We start from the raw sequence: 21,598 nt of genomic DNA on the forward strand, positions 1-21,598 counted from the left end.
CCAATAGTATAAAATGCCCTAGTGCCCTGTTTGGGGCCCCTTCCTTGTCTTTCCATCGAAGTTTCCGTGAAAAGGTTGGCAGATAGGCAAGTCGGGATCAGCATGGCAGAGACGGCTTCAGCACCCCCGCCATACAGCACCACTTTTCCTGCCGCCACAGGATCCAAGATCCTGGCAGTTGTGGCAGTCTTGTGGCGGTCCGACTGCCCTCCTTGTGATCAGGCAGTCGGGCCGCCGAAGAGGCAGCGGTCGGATTGCCACCAATGGTAGGGCAGTCTCAAGACCGCAATACTCTTAATCAGCTCCTTAGTTTTTGTATGTATAAAAAAATACTAGGTGAAAGCTGACAGACCCTTCACCACACCTGACTGAAAGCACCTGTACCAAAATATTAACTACATAATACATTTATTGGGGGAGTAACACACCAAACACCCCTCCTGAAGATACGCCTCTGCCAGAAAGGTACATACATTTCCAACTCCTCCTTTACTGTTACCTGGTGCAGCCCTCTACACCTTCAAAGCCTGTAGCAGCTTTTTGATGTTGGCCATGGTGTCCTCCCAACAGTGGCTCTTCAGCTTGAGTGACAGCATGAGGCCCCTTATTTATTTAAAGAGTCTGAGTACTTTTCCCAGCAAGCTTTGTTCTCCACCAAGAAAAACCTCTACAGACTATGCTTCTGGACCTAGAAGGTAATTGTAGCCGCCTCCTCCCCCCAAATCTTTTGCTCCATTGCATTGACAGTAAACATGTCTGCCACCTGAAAATAGGCTGGGAATAGACAAGTTAGGGGGAAAACTAGGGGTCAGGGTGGCCTGATCAGGTCATGAGAGGACTAGCGTGGGACTGTGCTCTCAGTATTGCTAAAACACAATTCACATTACCTCTCCATTTGCAACAAAATTCAATGATAAAAAGTTGAACACTTATTTGTACTGTAGTTTAAGTTTTTTCCTTTTTTTCCTACACCATTGGGGCACAAAGTTACACAAACTATAAAATAGCTTGTACATAACCATGCAAATTTTAAACGTTTTCCACAGCCATAAACACATGTTTTAAATATATATTAAGCAAGTCATCACACCTCAGATAGGGTTGTGCTTACCTGTGGGAAAAGCAAATGATCAGGCCCTTTGAAAACTTTTTGTGCCGCTTTGCCGCTTTGCTTTGCCGCTTTGCTGATTACCTGCGTGAACAGGGACACTTGTTGGAGGTACAGCTCTACCCTGGTGGGACTCTCGATCCTAGGGTGCACCGCTGCATCGTTTCTGTCCTGCCCTGCCCGAGTGCTCACAGCTGCTGAAGGGGGAGGCGCTGTCATCACTCTATAAAGCACCGCCTTCCCCCATGCAACGCGGGACGCGCGCGGGCGACGCCAGGAGAAGCCCGGGACAAGGGCGGGCTGTCTAAGGCCGTCGTAGGCCGGAGGAGGCATCCCCTTTTTTTCCGTGATTTCTCGAAGTATCAAGATTACCAAGGACCTGGTTAGTGATATTTAGTCTAATCTATACTTTCTTGAGGTCCCTATGGCAACTAACCGAAAAATTGGGCAGAGGGTGGGGGGTGGCATGGTTGGAACTCTAGATGCATTTTTAAATAGGGCTGAATCCGTTTTGCAGCATGAAATAATTCTGACGGAAAAAAAGACTCTCCTTGGGTATGCCTATGGGGCACAAAAGATCATCTTTAGGGGCTATTAGTAAGGCAAAATCCCCAGTATCAGTTTTACACCTCATAGTCTATGGAGTATTGAGCAACAGGATCTAGGGCTGGGCAACACTGATACTATTGATTTAAACCCAGAAGCTGACATAATTGAAGAACCAGATTTGAGTGATTCTAGTGACCAGGTTCTTGACCAGCCACTAAAACTAGCAGATACCTTGTATATAGTCCCATCAAGTCCTACAGTAATTGCTTCAAACGTCTCACGGCTATCCAATACTCCCATTATTCTTACATTAGACATGTAAGAAGATGTTAATTGTGCAACTAGCCCTGCTTTATCATCAAGGTTGGGCAAACAAAGGCCAGTATTGGGGAACAAGGGTCAAGACTGTCGGTCAAAAAAGACAAATAACCCCCCTCCTTGGAATTCTAAGCCTAGGAAAATTGGAGTGGCAGTACAAATGAATAAATCAAACTGCGAGATGGTGACTAAAATAATACCAAGAAACTCAATGAGGGAGAGGAGGAGCTACGCTACGAATCAAGATGGCCGCATAAGCTCCCGGCTCCGTCGACCTCCGCCAACAGCTCGATTATCCTGTCTTTCATCCTGTCTGCACACCTGATTTTCTTGTCTATGAAGGTCTACTGCTTCCAGAGGTGCAATCCCGAGATTTCTACCTTATCGGCTGACGAAGATACGCCGTGTTTCTATTCTCGGCCTAACATCGTGTTGAAGCCGGGGCCTCGATTTCTAGACTACCCGAGTCGGAGTTGAACAACATCGGCCGTTAGACCTGGACTGAGCCCGGTCTCCCGAAGAGTGCCTGAATTGTTGATTTTTCTGAAGATCCTTTGAACGATCCACACCCGGGACACGCCAGCGTGCCACGCCGGCTGCTGTGGTGGAGGCCCGGCGCCCGGAGCCCTTTCTGCCCCGTGGGGGTCGACGGGCTGGGTCCTCCCTGACGGCGAAGGTGTGTTCTATAAGACGAGGAGCGCCCATTATTTGTGATCAGATTCACGTGGCCTGTGACTCCGGAGCAGCCGGCCTCCGGGGTCCGAACCCGGCTCTGTCACCTACCGAGAGGAGATGGAGCGGACGGAGGGCACGCCATCACTACGGCCGTTGTGGCCGCCATTGGGGCGCTCCATTCGCACACAGTCGCTGTGTTCCGGACACTGATGGTGAAAGTGGGCGGTATCCTGGCACCTGAGGACGACACCTCGTTTGGTCTCCAGCTGGAGATGGTACCAGCGATGCATGGCATCTCAGAGGTCGGGGTCCCTGTGCATCGCCCGGACTTTATGATTCTCGACGGTCCCCTATTGCCGGCTAGCCAGCCCGTGCTTCTCACTAGTGTCTTTTGCCTGACCCTGCTGCCACCCATCACTTCTATGGACAAACTTCCATGTGGCCACGAGTTACTTGCTGATGGTTTCGGATGCTCGCTGTTCTTGGACATCTTTCCTAGTTCGAGCCATGTACTTTTATCCTGTTTTCGATCCTCTTACGCTGCAAAGAACTTTTATGGACGCTCTGCCTTTTCCATCAAAATGGCGGCTCGAGTGGCAAGGACTCTTAGGACGGACCGTACTGGCCAGGGCTGAACTTTATCGCTGGGTTCCGATATAATAGCTTTTCTTAATGCCGGGGTTGTGCCTATATTGTGATGGGAATTGGGTGGCTGTTCTTTATCCTACCGTGACTGATTTGTATAATTGCTGAATATTGGTTTTATTGTGTCTCCGGGTGGTTGCTGTTGGCGGTGGGCATGGGAGTCCGGGAGTGTGTCTGCTTTCTCCTCCTCCGCTTTCTCTTTTCTTTCCCTCTCCTTTGGGGCAGTTCCTGGGCGACAGGCACGCTGTTAGTGGGGTAGGCCGTAGCCATTACAGTGGTGTAGGGTGGCGGGTGTGGGGGGGGTTTGTTATTTTAGTTTGTTTTGTTCTATGGTCCCTTTCTTCTTTTTCCGTCTGTCTCTGGGAGGGTTCTTTACCTCTTTAGTAGGGTTGGCTGTCTTTCTTTCCCTTTTTCCTTTCTTATAAGGCTTCTACACTCAACTATGCCTTTAGGTTACTGGGGGGCGAGTTTTCAGAATGGTGCTCTGCTTTATTGTTTGCTGTCGTATTGTTTTTGCTCTAGGTCCGCCTCGGCGACTGTATTGTTTTGACAACTGTGTGGTTCATCAACTGATTCTGTTTGCTCTGCGGGGTACGTCCCCCCTTACCTCTTCTTATTTTATTATGTGGTGTGACGCCATTGCTCCTGCAGCCGTTCCTACTCTACATAACTTTAAAAAAAACGAAAACCTCATATATCCTTATGCTTTGCAGTGCGCACTCACACATGACGTATCTATGATATTGCTTTTTTCGGTCGTGTTCCTGTTTCTACATCCTGATTCATTTGATACGCTTGCGGCCGGCCCCTGTGGTTGTGGGCCTGCGCATGTAATACTTTGCAAGTTTCAATAAAGGTTTTTAAAAAAAAAAAAAAAAAAACTCAATGCGCACACAAACCGAGTCTGATTACGTACCACACACCCCCTGGTCAGAAGAAATAATTGGGAAGTTGGAGAATAGGATAAATCTCTCCTTGGAAATTGTGATCAAGGATAGAATGGACAAAGTAGAAGATCGTATGAGAGTAAACCTTTCTCAGCTGGATAATAAGATAGAGCAATTTTGCAAATTAATGGGGGATGTTGGAAGGGGTAATATCCCCACTTCTCCAACCGCCCATGTGGGCGATGGTTATGCACAATCCCAAACAAAACCGTATGGGGATGCCAGTACTCTCTTAGATAAAGACACAAGGGAAAGGACAGATATTGGGCAGAGAGATGGAAGTTTGATAAGACCAAAAAACACCATACAGCAGATAGAGGGACATATTGAGGGTGGGCATCGGGGTACTTAAGACACTCAGGGGAGCTTCGCTAGTAGATTACAAACACAAATAGCCCCCGAGAGCTTAAGTATGTACCCTGATAGGATAGTAACATATATCCCAAAAGGAACTGACTTAATACCCAACACTGATGTCCTACAGCTACCACCGGCATCTTCCCCATATGTGGTAGTGTTAACTGGAGTCCCGACTCTAAGAAGAACAAAAAAAAACTTGGTCCAATCTACGAAATAAAACAGTGGATTGGCTTACAAAATTTAAACGATTCCATCCAGTAAATACCGGTGATATTTTGATGGTTCGTAGAGTCGGGTGGTTGGGTGATTCTCCAAAGAATATTAGAGGAGACTGTGTGGTGACAAATTTTAGACGCCCGCAGCTAGCTAGGAGAATATTAGAGTTACAGGAAGAGATCCTCTCCAAGAGTACGTGCATCAGTACCCTTCCACTGGGCTACTTCTATAAACCAGTTGCTGGAAGTAACAGCAGTAGCTTGGTTCCTCAAGTCCTACTAGCAAATAGATTTGATGGTCTCTCATCATTGGATGATTTCTACTGACTAAGTAGTACACGTGCTTCTGTAACTTCCCTTATAAATCACTGGAAGGTACCATGCCACTCTCAAAATGTACAGATAACACTGATCCCACAGGGGATAAATGAGTCAGTTATAGGAGGGGATTAGAGGCCACCCCGCCCCCACAAATACTTAGCCCCGAATCACAAACCGGACATACGGAAGTTAATAATGTATCAATAAATTTGGATGTGCATGTGGATTCCGAACTAATGGGAACAAGTAGGAATCTGGAAGTGAAGCTCACCTCCTGGAATATAGCAGGTATCAATAAGAATTTATTGGATATTATATGGAGTAATTATATAGACCAGAGTGATATAATCCTCCTACAGGAGACCTGGTCATTGAAAATCCCTCAGAGATTGGGTTTCAAAACATTTAGTGAGAATGCTAGCCCCTCTGTTAGAGGGAGACCATCAGGGGGTTTGGTAATTTGGATAGGGATTACCCTTAAAATCGATATTATCCCATTGTATATCCAGTCCCGGGATTTGCTGGGTGTAAAAATTGTTTCACGAGATAATAAGGACCTATATTTAATTAATATCTATAATAGGCCAAGTGCACCCAATAAAGAATCACTGGCAATAGAGCAACTTGACTCTTTTTTAGACATAATAGGGCCCATGTCACGGATAATTGTTGGTGGTGACTTTAATTGCAAATTTGAAACGATATTGGGCTTTGACAATCTTTTTGCAGAACAAGATATGGCGAATAATATTCCGACCATAGATAGCAACAGGGAGGTAAAATGTACTGTTGCAGTGGCACAAATCCTAAAGCTTACTGCAGGACATGATTTGAGGGCATGTAATGGGCGTCTGCCATCGGATAGACTTACGGCATTTACATTTTGAAAAGGTAGCTCACGAAGCCAGATAGATTTTATACTGGTTTCAATAAGCCTGTGGCATTATGCCATTGATTTTAAAATTTACCCCAGAATGGAGAGCGATCATTATAGATTACAACTGACATTAGAATCTCAGCTTTTTAAGTTTATTACAGCTGGGACTGAAGGAAATGATTTAGCTGCCTGTGAGCTCTTAAAAAGTAATAATAGACGAGCCCTGAAATGGCCTTATATTCTAGCCAAAGATGCAGTGATGATAAATATGTATAACACCTTCACTGATATTGTTACACTACTCCAAGATTTCTCAGTAGGGGAACGTCGCGTACTGGATATGCATACTGATTTGGTAGATGCACTGACCCTGTTTTTAAGTAACATTTACAAAGAGAAAAATGGAGGAAGGAGCAACCAAAGTGAGGTAGGAAACCCCTGGTATAATAAAGATTGCAGACTAGCTAATACTACCCTAAGCCAGGCAAATAAACGCAAGAACATACTAGAAATACGGGAGAGAAGGCAACATTATAATAGAACACTTGCAGAAACAAAAAAAGCCTGGGATGATGATATTTGGACTGATTTAATTACTGCAGCAAAGTCCAAAGACCAGGCTGCCTTCTGGAGTCTAAAAGCAAGGAGAAACAAGACAGGGAGGACTGTTAAAGACCTTTTCTAGATGAAAATACTTGGATGGAACACTTTTCTCGTCTGTACGTCTGATAATATTAGGGAATTTCCTACAACTTAAAAAGAATTGGAAATTGCAGCAAAGGCTGTTGATATGCACTTTAGTTTAGAAGAGACCATACAAGCAATACAGGCCATTAAATCAGGAAAAGCTCCTGGGCCTGATAAAATTACAGGAGATTTATTGAAGAATGACATGGAAGTCTGCGGACTGTATATACATTTCTTATGTAATTCAATAGTTGCAGGTACGCCAATTCCTGATACATGGAAAGGGGCAGAGATTGTGACAATTTTTAAAAAGGGTAATCGTTATGATCCGGCAAATTACCGCCCAATTAGTTTAATTGACATTTTACAGAAAGTTTTCGATAGGCACATTTTAAATAGACTATTAGAATGGATGGATGAAGCAGATATTTTATCAAAGTACCAAGCGGGGTTTAGAATCAAAACAAGTACCATTGATCAAGTGTTTAGATTCACATGTATTTGTTGGAAATATATCATCTTAAGGAAGGGCAGCTTATAGATTGCCTTTGTAGATTTAAGGGCAGCCTTTGATCTGGTCCCCCGGGTCCTACTGTGGGACTCGTTAAAACATATTGGGGTGCCAGAAGAACTACTCGTGCAATTGATTCGGCTCCATGTAGTAAATTATGCAAGAGTCAAATGGGGGCCGAGGGGGGAATTATCTAAGGCAATACCAGTGAGAAGGGGTGTAAGACAGGGGTGTGTGTTGGCACTCACACTCTTCTCACTGTATGTAAATGATATCCCCAAATACCTAGAAAGTTGCAAACATGATTCCCCACAACTCGGGGGCGAAGTTATTTCAGCATTATTATTTGCTGATGATACAATCTTAATTTCGCAAACTCCAAAGGGATTGCAATGCCTAGTGAACTCTAATACTTATTGCACTATGAAGGGCCTTGAAATCAATTCAGGTAAAACCAAATATATGTCAATAAACCCAAAGAAATCATTCAAGAAGAATTTAGTTTGAAACAACCAAAAATTGGAATATGTGGACAGTTTTAACTATTTAGGAATTACCCTGGATACTAAACTGTCTTGGAAGGGGCAATTGGAAAAGAGCAGGATAATGTTGCTCCAAAATTCTCTGCCAATATTGAAAACACATGGGGCCAGTTCTTCTAAGGCTGTCTCTCCTGCCTTGGAAGTTTGTAAGATCAAAGCTCAATCAGCCGCGCTCTATGGGGCAGAGATTTGGGGGCCACATTGTAAAAAGAATTTTGAACGGGAAGAAAATAATTTCTTACGGAAATCATTAAAACTCCCAACCAGAACGCCCTTAATCCCAGTACTTATGGACCTTAATATTAAACGTACTGACCACCATGCAGTGCTGAGACCATTACTATTTTGGATCAGGATTTGGTCGACTCCTGAGCTGTCTCACTATAGAGAAGGCATGGAGGAGATCTTGAAGATAGGTCGAAGTAAGGACATTCCCTGGCTAAAGCATGTTATATTGTGGACGAAGAAGTTAGGCCTATCCCATTATTGGGAAGACCCATTACAGTTGACATCATCTTGTAAGCAACATTTAAAGTCTACTTACTGCACATACATGAATAATAACATGCTACATAGTTCATCTGTTGGGTCCTTAACTTTGAAGTTTATAGCTTTTAAAGATGTTGCTCAATTTGAACATTTTTTAGACGAGGTAGGTCCCCCGCTAGCGAAATCCCTATTTCTGCAGTTGAGATATGGGGTTTTACAAACAAATGCAAACATATCTAGATGGGTCAGAACCAAGGTGGATAGCAGACATGATTTGTGTTCCTTATGTACAAAAGAGGTTAAAGAAAATGATGCGCATATATTCTTCTTCTTTCCTGCATATAAAATAGCCAGGGAACGATGGATTAGGTCCCTCTGTAGGAATTTGGGTGTTAGGAGTTGTAGTGAGGCCGAACGCATATTGAAGACTGACACCTCACAACTAATCAACTTCTGTGTAAGCAGGTTCCTATTTAATGCATACCTGATAAGGAAGAAAGTTGGGTTAAAGCTCTAGAGTCAAATGTTAAGTAGAAGAGTCATTGCACCTGCACTTTCCAAATTGGTCAAGTTTATCGTGATTAATGTCCCCTTTTCTTTTCTGTACCCCAACTTTGGATTAATTGGTATTGTAAAATTGTTTTTTTAATGTATCTTTTCTGGTTATAATTGACCGAAATAAAGATTAATGTATGAAATGATCAAGAATAAAGTACAGCAACATTATTTAACAAAAACTTTAAAAAGTCAATTTGGTCAGGTGTGTTTTAGGTGCATGCGATATTATTGGAATGGTTGCACATTGCTTTGTAATATGGGCCAAAGTGCAAAAAACTCTCATACAGGCACCTTTGTACACACAGACAACACTCAGTTGCAGATACATGGCAGGAGAGGTCGATGATGTCCTTATGGAAGAAAAATTAAAAGAGTGCACGTGTGGATAAGTGTTAGTAAAAGGGTCGATATTATATACTAAATTACATGGTTTAACCAGATAGATAAAAAAGAATCTGTGTGTCTTTTCTAAAAATGGATCAATGCCCTCACTCTCTGAAGTGACATGCTTTATCATGCGACCGGTCCTTCAGTGTGGTAACATGAAAGTTACACTCAGCAAGCTTATCATGGAGCTCCTCAAGGAGGAGGGTGGTTTTCTTGAGGAGGTGTATGTCCACTATAATGTAGTGTCTTTGGAGACCTCAAAATGGAGCATTAAAATGTGTAGAGGGTATGACATTATTGGTTCAATGTCTACTTCCCATCAATAAATGAATGAACAAATGAATTTGTGGGTCTATAGCGTGCACACTACTATGTTTAGATCTCCTAAAAGGCATCTACACAGGTGGCTTCTGGAGCCAAAGGGTCTAACTAGCTACAGAACATGGTTCTCCACTTTATGGCAGATGGGGCCTTACTATTTACCAAATCAGTCCCAATCTACTAACAGAAGTTGTGCCAGACAAAACATAGTGGAAGGCAATTAAACCCATGGAGATCACCTATGATCAATAGGGAACAGGCACTAGGAATCTAAGCAAAGTACTACAGGTCATGACAGAGCTACACACTTTGGAGCATATCTATGAATAGTGTGGCACAGGGCAACGCAGCAAGTCACCTTTTTTCCTGGCGCTACTGCTGTTTTGGCAGCCTAGTGCCAACGCAGGCACCCTTGCACCATGCTGCAACACACATAGAAAGAGGAAAAAATGAGGAGGAATTAAGATATTTCTCCCCATTATGAATCTCTTTCGTATCTTTTTGGTGCATTCCCAGGTTTACCTATTTAGGTAAACCTGGGAATGTGTTAAATCCATGGATATTATGTGGGAACACCCACACAACAACCAAGGAAATGCCTCCATGGCGCAGAGTAATGTACGCAGTAATTTGCGCTGTGTGTTGCATTACTCGAGATTTATGAAGCCATGCAGGGCCATGCAAGGTGGCCTTGTGTAGCTTTATAAATCTCAATTTACATTTGCGTTGTTCTTGCACTACGCTGCGTAGTGCAAGAGCGATGAAAAAGGGGCATAAATATGTTTGTTGTTAGAAAACTTCAACCAGGAACCGGATTACAGTATGTTCCCTTTTTATCCACAAAAGACAGGATCTGGCGAGGAAGCATAGGACAATCAAAAAAATCCCAGAATACCTGCCAAAATATGAGAGCCAAATGGTGTTGCATTACACATAATCAGAAAGTATCACCACTCTACAATTCTGGTGGACAGATTGATGTTGTATTGTTTCTTTGATTGTTTTCAGGGCGTCTAACATAGAATGCAGCAAACACACTCTGGCCGAACTATTTAGCTTTATAAATCTACTGCAATGTAGAATGCGAGCATGGAGACTTTTACAGATGGAAGTTGGATTTACTCCTACAAATACCATTGATAATCACCTCATTGAGCACACGTCATCATTTGTGTTTCCTACTTGCATTCATGCCTTATAATCACTCATCGGCGTTTGTTCAGATTTTCAGACATGAAACGTTCAGAAACCTTCGGTATTCTCCATCTCCGAATATGCGGGAGCATGGTCTTCTAAACCACCGTTTATAAGAAATTCCATTGGCCAGTAAAGATTTTCATGCTTTTCTTTGTGCCCAAAATCAGAAATACACTGTGCATATTTATAATGGGAGTGTGCTCTCCAAAAAAAAGTCTGTAATTTGCATGACTATAATTATTGAATTCAATTTTGATCACAGTAAATATTGACGGTGCTCTTTTTGTTTTTGCAGGGTATGGCTACAGCACTATTGCAGTGATAATTCTCACAGTGGGATCCATGTTTGGCACCACTCTTATACTGTTCAGTTCCTGTGAAGAAAACTACAAGCTGATACTACAGATGTTTGTAGGCTTAGCTGTAGGGACGCTTTCTGGAGATGCCTTACTACATCTCATTCCTCAGGTAAAGAGTTGTGACTGCTCATCATTACTGAAGATAACATTTGTGCCCATCACTAAAACAATAAGAGCAGCATGAAACAGTATTGAAGATTATTCCTTTCACTGCATCAACAATAGTACGCTTTCCATTACACAGAAGTTGCAAAAATCAAAAATAATATACCATTCATCACTTTTTTCACAATTTGAGTGCATATATCTGAGGGCGAGTTACAGTTTTTGAAAAAAAAGTGCAACAATATAGTTTTGCTTTTCATTTTGCAGCTTCAAATACTTTTTCTTGTAGCTTACCCTATGACCGTATGTCATTGATTTGTTGTTCTTCACTATGCAGACTAATCAATTACCTTTTATTTTTTTTAAGTATATCATTATGGCTGTGCTTCTTTGATTGCTTATGTATTTGCACTATTTCAAAACATCTCACAAATTCATAATGCTGAGATCGTTTCATTAACTAAAACATTAGTTCATAGGAATCTTTACCCCACGGTCTCAACCTACAGGATACTACCACACAGGTAAGCATGACACAGGTAAGTACCCAGCAGGTAAGTACTCAGCAGTCTCAGTTCTGTTACTTTACCCTGTGGTATTTTATCATGCATGTTACTTTTTTCTTTCAAATTACATAATTATTATCTCATCATAAAAAGGGGGATTTTTGTAATAAGGAATGGGTAAGAGTGAAGAGAGGGTAAAGATAAAGGATGGTAAGTGTTTTTTGAGGTTTAGAGACGAGTAGTGGTTAAGGGAAGTGAGGGAATTTTAGAGTTCATGGGAGGGTAAATGTATAAGGGGTAAGGTCTTTTTAGGGTTAAGGGGCAGGTAGTGGCAAGTGAAACTAAGGGTATTTTAGGCTTCTGGGGCACATGAAGGTAATGGGAGATAAGGGGATTTTAGGGTTATTGGGTAGGGAGCAGTAGATTGGACTGTAACCAACTATGATTCAGATTTTCAAGAACAACCTATTAGCACTTAGGTTGGCTCTTAAAAATCTTTACTGTTTGCAGAAATACGAGTTGAAATTTGCGACCAGCATTATGCAACCAGATATTTGTACATCTGGCCCAAGGTTCAGAAATCAGATCTGCAAAAGCGCGCTAGTGTTTGTATATTGAAATGTATAAAAGTAAACATTCTGTTGGAATCATTGTTTCAGAATACATTGATTTGTTAAGATGTATATGAAGGTAGGGCACAGATAACTGAGACTGTGTCTTATGAGAAATAGTTAAAGAAAGTCTTAGATATATTGGTGCATAAAAAGATTATTGATGGGATGTAAATACTGGACTCTTTGTTGTAGTTAATCCTAGCCAGTAAGGTAAGTGGGATGTGTGAGGATTTATGCATAGCTAAAATGTCCATGATTAAACACAGTTATATGATGATTTGACATCCTCTGCTTAGTATCAGAGACGTTAACTACGTTGCATGATGGCAATGTCAAGTGAATCTGATCTAAGAGTGTTTAGTCAGGAGTGCATGTCCTTGGTGCATCACTTGTCACGTCATGAAGAGGATTTTAGGAGGGAACTGCAAGATAGAATCCTCCCTGGTCAGTAGTCAGGACACTGGGCCCACCTTCCTGCCCCAGCGAACTGTACGGGAAGAAAATAATTCAATAACTCGAGCAGGCTCACCAAGAAGTAAGATAGATGTGAAATAAGGATACCAAGACACGACCAGACATGACCACCAAAGAAATGTGCACCAAGATTCCTTAGAATTTTCATAGTTTGTGACTTATCTTTGAACGCTGTAGGTTCTACAGGATCATTCAAATTGGAATCAATAGCCTCAGTTTTGCAAAGGCTCATACAACTATTGGTTGATTAAATGTGCATTCTAATTAAGTCTTAAGGTCGCTATCATGGTACATGGTGGGGGGGTTGAAAAGGGTAATCAGCTTGTGTGTGAATCATTGGCACATTATTTGAAAATGGATTCCCCATGTAGAGATGAAAATGTTTGGTGAGGTTTCTGGTGGTGTCTCATTCTGCAAAAACCTATTTAAAAGAAAGAATTATGGCAACAGTCAGCTTCATAGATGCATTTGTAAAAGCAGCCTCACGCAAGTATATGGAATGTTATGTATGTCTGTTTTTGCATTAGCAGAATTGTATTCCACATTTGGTGATAAACTCAAAGGTAGGCAAGAACAGTTGAACGTATTGACGAAAAATATTTACTAGGTTTTTTTTGCATATTGCATGGAAAGATACATTTGGAGATATACAGATTGGTATGTGTGATTTGCCTTCCTTGGACTCTTAAAGATACAATCATTTTGACAACTATTGATTGTCAGAGAGGACAAGGTGCTATTTTGCAATGATTGTAAAAAGAAAAGAGATAAGTGTAGTCTTTACTCTACAAGACTTTAAAAAGTGGAACATAATCACTCTGTGGTAGAGTGGGAGACAAAGACATATTGTTGGGTGAAAAAACGCCTCTGGTTTTAACATTGGGACTTGCCATCCATTAGTTGCACATATCAGAATCTCCTGATATAAGTGATTTCTTGTAGGGATTCAGACAATGTTGCATCATCAAAAGTTAAGTGATCTTTACGCATAGTTAGTGCTTATTTTATTGTGTTTTTATTTGGTTTGCCTTTTTCTTATGCTTTTCAAATTTGAATTAATGTGTTTTTAGTTTCTAGTACTTGATTCATTACAACATGAACACATGTAGTACATGTTTCTTTCTTTTGTTTCTCCCAAATCTCGTTCTTTTATTTCTGCTGGTTGTCTTCCTTCTTGAACTAAAACGAGGTCACCTTGATCACATGCTATTCTTGTCTATTTTTTTTTAGAGGACGTGCCCTCCTAGGATCTGTCATTTACTGTCTGCATCACTATGGTGCAGTTTTACCTTTGCCTGTTTCTGTTTCCTTTCCCCCTGTGTTAGAAGAGTGTGCACCCATTTGCCACTCATCACTTTAGATACCTTTTTAATTCATGTGCTTGTAGGCACTTCTTTTTTTTAGTGAGTACTTGGTTTGTCATTTTATAGATCATTTTGATTTCAAAATTCAGTTTTACTACTTTTCACCATCCTCCTGTTTTTTATTTTTTTAATTCTGCTTGAGTTCACCAGGGATATCCGCTTGGGACAACATCACCCACTCATTGAACATACAGCATTCCCTATTTAGTGTTGCACAAATGCATATAGGTGGTGTGCTCAAGGCAAAACCATCTGCTCCCCTTACCTTCCACCTTGTTTATAGTTTTGACATACTTCTGAAACTTAATCCTCTGTTCCTTAATGCAAGTCATATGACTGATGATATCAGCTACAACACAACTTAATACACCAGCACAATATTTCCGACTGTAACTGTTGACTTGGTGCACAGCCCTAGGCTTTACATTTTTTCCATTCCTACTTTCTTGGGTATGTTTTTAAATGTGCCTCCCTCTAAGTCCCCATAGAAACAACATTTCTGATCTTGTTCAAGGACATAACCTTGACACAATTGTTGCTAGAAAGACCTTGTTTTGAGACTCCTGCTGACATACTGATATTGGTTTTTCGTTCCTTCAAGATTCTCCACCTGAACCACCCTACTGGGCTGGGTGGAGAAGTTGTCTTCATTTTTTGCAAATCACTTACATTCTTACTTTTACTATATGACTAAAATTGGGATGTCCACTTCTTATTTGATAGTAGGAGCCTTAGTCTACCAAACACCTTGCCCACACTAATTTTAACTCTACAATTGCTCAGTATTTTGCTGTCATAGCTTTACAAAGCTCTACTGACTGATTTGATAAAACTCAGTGTCATTATCAATTTGCCTTTTATTTCTAGAAGTGCTCAGCTTCTCGATTTAAATGTAACTCTTGGCCTTGCCCAACAGCTCTCCCACTTATCTGGCTCATCATTTATTTGGCCCAATCCTATCTTTGGCCTGATTGTCATACCTGCCCTTCTACTAATTGACTGTACAGGCCATCCTGAGGTTCAGGTCTCCATTCTATAACTAATCCCATTATGTTGGGCTTCAGTCATTGGCAATTATCTTTCAACCACAATCAAGCTCCCGACTCCTTTTTTAGGAGAAGGCATAGCTGCTGGTATTGCTAACCTCCTGGGTTTCTTAGTTTCTTTAGCTCTAGACTCTATAACTTTGACTAAACCTTCTTGTGCTCAGAGGGTCGGGCATCCCACGCCCATGGCCTACCGGCCAACTTCTCCTACCTTGATAAGTGAAGAAACTCCCCCATGTTTTCATACCATAAGGCAATCTGCCTTTAACTCCAATGGATTATTTGTGTCTTCACATAGGCAAAATGCATGTGGTCCACTTGCATACAAGAAAACAAGGGGAAGTCCATATAATCCTCTAGAGTCGAGCTATCAAAACAAAAGACACGAATTAAAACTCTAGCAGGTCAAATCTCTAATAAATGTTCGATCAACATCAACCTCAATTGCTATTGGATATTTTCAACAATTTTTCATACACTACTTCTTGAGTATTTGTATATAGATACCTCCCACTTGACACCTCATGAAATCAAAATATCTGAAAGGCAAATTTATTTTACATCTTTGTAAATTACAAATAAATCAATACAAGGGTGTATAAAACGGCTTCAAAAACAAAATAAGGAAAAGTAATAATTGACACAAAATCAAACAATCTTCTGAAGCTAGTCTCAAAAACATTCTAGTGCAAAAACACGTTTGTGTATCACATGCATTTATAATGTTTCAATATTTGTTTATTAGGCAGTTCTACACACCCTTGTACTGTCTTGAGGAGGCCACAACTTTTTAGGCTAAAACAAGTTGACAACATAGTATGAGAAGTCTGCAGTGAAGATTTAAAATGACAATTAATTTGTGGAACCCCGTGTAAATTCAATCAGATGATTCAAACACAAGTTAACTGGATGTTCTCAGCTAGAGTGGACCTCCTCTAGACAGATCACATTGGGAAATTATTTAATGTCTGTCTTTTGATAAAACTATGTACTATGTGCAAGGATGGGGTGCAATAATTGTTGTTGGAATTTTTGTTGTAAACAATGATGTAAAATAAATTTGTCTTTTAGATATTTTGATCTCATGAGGTGTCCAGTGGGAGGCATCTATATAAAAGTACTCAAGTATTGTATGGAGAATTGTTGAATACATCCATTAGTAATTCAGGTGGCATTGTCAAAGGAAGCTTTCTGATAGATTTGTCCAGCTAGAGCATTTCTTTTTGCCTATGGTCCGCTGGAAACCTTGGCTATCCCACGAACAGACACTTTGCCTGTGGGTTGCGCCATTATGTTTTTCATATTGGCAGCGCTCTGAAACAATATCTCTTGGCAGTATACACTTTGCTTGGGTCCAATAAACCGGTAATGTGCCAATAGGCAAAATATGCATGCCTTCTATGAATATATTTGGCATATCTGAATTTTCATAAGTTTACGGAGCATACCTTGTTCATTTTAAAATATCATCTTACATTTTTCAAAAATTTTCTAGGTGACCTTACTGTTTGCAAATTAGTAACATAGGGACATCTTTGTGTCATCTCTCATCAAAGTCCGATTGTTGATGTCTTCAGAAGTGTTAATGGTTCTCAAATTAAAAAATACAGCTGGTCAGATCCATGCGTAAGAAATCTCTCCAGCATGTTGTTAAATATTAACGGAACATTGACCAAAGGACATAAAGAATAGTATGATGTACTATTTGGGTGTAGGCAACATATTCTTAATAATGTGTAGGATCCAATCATGAACAGTGTCTGGGTAGTATGTGACAATTTAGAGCCATTCGAGTGCTTGAGACTTACAGACTTGATGATGCTTGTGTCCTCCAGCTGAGCTGCAGGCATGAGAAGGTATCCGCCTACATGTACCACTGCAGCGGTGAGAGCTGAGAATGCATGTTACACTTTGGCTATATAAACCTTCTCAGTATGGACAGAATCTTCAAACGTGACCTTTGATGGGGATTTTATCAGCATTGACACATCTTCCAGGCCCTTGTATGAATTCCTCCTACAGGGTGTTTCTTGGTGATGTCAAGAGATTTTCATCTTTACCTTGTTGCTCCACAGCCTATTACTTTCCATCAGGCTCACTACATTTAGCCAGGATTCTCTCTCCAAGGACCTCAACTTACTATACAGTAATATCAGTGCCATTTCTGTTACCTTCTTAGTCATTTTGGTCACCAAATTATCAGAACAGCAACAGGATGGAGGTGGTTGTTAAGTGAATTGAGGCCTCATGAATGAAGGATTTATACTACTACATCAATAACACATTCATCGAAGAGTGCATGGAATTCTTCACAGCAAAATTAATCAGCCCTGACAACATTATTATCTTTCTCGATGACTTCAACGTCCACTGGGGTTTCAAACAAAATAACCCACTGGACCACTTTGCACGTTTCTAGGAAGACAATGACCTACATCAGCACACCCAGAAAACAACAAACTACAAATGTGCCACACTCAACCAGATCATCTCCAGATCACCTTTATTATTTTGATCAGTGTCCATCATTGCAGTTAATGGGTTGGATCAACTACAGATTCCCTTCATAGTGTCTTTCAAAAACAAGAAAACCCTTAGTCAAGCGAAGAAATAAAGAAATCTGGTTCAGAGATATCAATAACATCAATACTGAATCCAATTTGCCAACCTAGCCCTACCAAACCTCACCTCAATAGGGACTCAACTTGACATCATCAATGCCACAGATAATTTTAACCTCTGAAAGGACTCCCTGATTGAGAAAAACACACCCTTCAAGTACAAATATAGTTGACCCAAACCCTCTTACCCCCTGGTTCTCCAAAGTTCGCTGTATCGAAAGGAAAAACATCAGCAGATTGGAGAAGCCTGGCTGCAAGCACATTCACCATTTACTCTATCTAAGCTTTGTACTGCAAGACAAAAGTACAAAGGGGAGTTCTCTATAGCCAGGGCATTACATATCAGATCTCTCCTTGATATGGCCAAGAATAGACCCAAAAAATGATTTGAGGTAAGTAATCATTCCAACACTCCCTTCAACCCCCATTTATGGATTTGGAGATCCTTTGCAGTAACTTTGCAGAGTTGTTATTTACAAGAAAGACATTAACCTTTCTTCGAAAGTTGACAACATAATCTAAGAGATACTGCCTTCAAAGGCACTACAGCCATGGTCATCTTTCTCCCTAATCTCTGAGACAAATGTTATACATATTTTATCAATGGTGGCTCCCAGGCTCCATCAGCAAATTCTAAGCCAAACTGTTCCTCCCCATTTGGTCAATCCTTGTTAACTCATCATTAGACCAGGGCTTTTTTCCCAGGTGATCTAGAAAGTAGTCAAAGTTCTCCTCTCCTGGACCTCAGCAGTTTCAACAACTTACACCCTGCCTCTCCTACCCAAGTTGATTGAAACTTGTGTAGCTTTCCAACTGTCATGCCACATTCAGGACAACAACCTCCTTGACTCCCTTCAATCCAGATTTCATCAGGGCCACTGCACTGAGACTGCAATTCTAGAGGTCGTGTACATCGCCCTCCACATTCTAGATACGGGCAATTCCTGTCTACTTGTGCTCCTTGACCTCTCTGCTGCATCAAGACAGTCACCCAGCAGGAGCTAATAAAACACCCAGAAGCATTGAATGGTTGTCGATGGTTTTGCCCTTAATTGGTACACCTCTTTCTTAACTAACCGCTCCCAAATTGTAAAAATTGGGAATGCCATCTAACGCCTAGTCAACAAGGGGTTCCATAAGATTCTATTCCCACCCCAACCCTTTTCAACCTCTACCTCGAACCCCTAGGAACAATGCTCAGGAACTCCGAAGTCCTCTTCCACCTATAGACCAATGACACCCAAATGTACTTGAAGTTCTCAAACGTAGAAGACTGCATCAACTGCCTGAATAGAATAAAAACTTGGATGTCTAACAACCATCTCAAAATAAACCAATAAAAACAGAATTCCTTCTCATCTCCCAAGAGCAAGCTAACCCACCGATCCAAGACTGGATGGATCTCCTCCTGGACACAGACAGCCATCCATTCATTATTCAGAATGGCAAATTTCAAGGATTCACACTCAACAGATGTCTGAACATTCAGAATCATAACTCCTCCATGGCTAAGAGTGTCCAGGTCCAGCAAAGGCTCTTTTGGGGAATCAGGAACCTCATCCCGGCACATGACCTTAAATATGTTCTTCAAGCACTTGTGCTCTCCAGACATGACTACAGAAGAATTGAGCTCCTTTCCAGAATTTCCAACATTCACCTAAGTCCTCTCAGAGTAATCCTTCATGTGGCAATCTGCTTTGTGACAGAACACAAGAAATGTTACCACCTCTCCCCTATTCTACGCTTCCTTCTGCGGCTCTCCATAAAAGTGAGAGCTCTATTTAAAATTGTTTGTATCACTAATAAAGCTATGCACTCCTCTGTACCCTTGTACCTTGCAGAGAAACTGAAAATCTGAGGAGCAAGCTGTGACAATTGCTAAATTGCTCCTCCTCAAACCTCTCACCTTCAAGCATAACCTGTACATGAGACATTTGTTTTCCGGAACCACTACAAGATTATGGAACCCCCTCTTGCTGAGCCTTCCCCTGACCGCATGTCATGTGTCCATCAAAAAAGACCTCAAAGCCCTTCTCTTGGAATGACACCTGGCCAAACTTGCTCCCACCTCTTCAAGCTCTTGCCAAGTGCAGACCAATCTCAACTAGCACGAACAATGGTTGTCTGGCTTGTGGCACTATATCACCCGCTTGAATGAATGAATGACGCTACTTGTAAAGTGCAACAGTTAATCAGAAGAGTGTCCTAGAGCTGCAATATTAAAATATGTAGGATCAGATGGAGATTATTGGTAAAGGGGTACATTTTCAAGGATTTACGAAAGGCAAATTCACTTTCTAAGCCACTTACCTGTCCTGGAAGGAGATTACATATTTTAGCCAAGCCTTCCAATAAAGAAGCACCACAATGTGTAGATTTATTTATAGGAGGGGCCAGTATCAAATGTGCTTTACTAGACTGCTTGACACTTTTATGTCTTACAATGAACACGTGAAGTAATTAACGACCTTGTCTTCTCTCCTCCTGTAATGTTACCTGTATATCTTCTATTTGTTAAACACTCATTTTGGACCCCCTGCTTGTCACTGCTATGATTTACATTGAAAACATATGAAGCACTATAGCTCCTGGGGGGACTAACCAATAATTTCTCTCCATCTTTACATTTATATGTTCTATTATTTATTGAGACATTCAGCTTTACTCTAAAGCGCTTTGATCCCTATAGGCCATGTCTGCACTATATAAAATCACAAAAATAAAGGAATACAAAAAAATAAGTAACTGACATCAAGAAATGTATGTTACATAAAATTATGAGGGATCAGGCGCAGGTATAGCCAGTTTAAACATGTGATGCTGATTGAAATATGTGGGAAACCATCAGCAACCACATGTAAAAGTGTTCTATGGAAGATCTAAAAGGAAACAATGTATCCTGTTTGTAATTGCAGGCAACAGACGTGTCTCTGAATACATGACAAGAACAGATTGGAAATGAATGTGTGGAAACTCATTAACCGCATGCGTGCGGGCGGAATTCCGCTCGTACGCTGAGATATGCGAAAGCGCATGTTACGTGACGAGCTGGGCTCGTCATCAGCGTAGCAGGAGGCTACCTCATGACGAGCCCAGCTCGTCATCAGCGTCGAAGGGGTTAAATTTATAAGTGAAGCAAAAGGATTACATACAATTCATTATCTGCGGTATACTGTACATAGAAAAATAGGAGGTTATTATTGACAGACAAACATATAGCTCTGCAAAGTGACATAATGGAAAGTGTAGTGGTTAAATTCGTCGCCAATAAAATGTAGTAACTGACTCCACGCAGGTAGATGATATTCAGGAGGATTTATTGAAGTTAATTAGAAGATTTGAAGGACAATGGTAATCAGCCCCACCAGGAGCAGCCAGCAAGGCGCTCAGCCCTTCTCCAACTGTGTGATTCATACACCAACATTCTAAGTGACATCATCTTAAGAGTGTTCCACTGGTGAAGCAGTGGAAGAGATGTAAAACATAATAACCAAGATACTACAGAAAGTTTATAAAATAGTGCATGCTAGCTTGCTGCATATGAGCACTGCGTTGAATCTATCCCCTTATTGTGAGTATGGGCTTAAACTATTCAGGAAATGCTGAGAAACTCTATTGCATGTGATCAGTTAGTCCAATTAGGAAATGATTAGGCCTGCACTGGGTTGAGTTCGCGGAGGTCTGCTCCTCGGAACTCCTTGAGTTCTACAAGCGATGGTAACTCGCACTGCTTGCGCTGATTTTTAGCGCTTGGAGTTTGTCCTGCGATAAAAAATCAGCACGAATGGCACCATGTGCAGCA

At 41.2% G+C, this 21,598-nt stretch overlaps 1 protein-coding gene across 1 annotated transcript in view; it reads left to right on the plus strand.

The window, feature by feature from the left end:
- SLC39A12 (solute carrier family 39 member 12) overlaps positions 1-21,598 on the plus strand; it is a 402,419-nt gene that overhangs the window by 161,789 nt on the left and 219,032 nt on the right. Inside the window, exon 7 of the mRNA XM_078664420.1 lies at positions 11,003-11,175. Within this exon, the coding sequence (XP_078520546.1) occupies positions 11,003-11,175 (173 nt within the window). The remainder of the gene's footprint in view (positions 1-11,002; positions 11,176-21,598) is intronic.

Source organism: Lissotriton helveticus, chromosome 10, assembly GCF_964261635.1.
Source record: "Lissotriton helveticus chromosome 10, aLisHel1.1, whole genome shotgun sequence".
Lineage (NCBI taxonomy): Eukaryota > Metazoa > Chordata > Amphibia > Caudata > Salamandridae > Lissotriton > Lissotriton helveticus.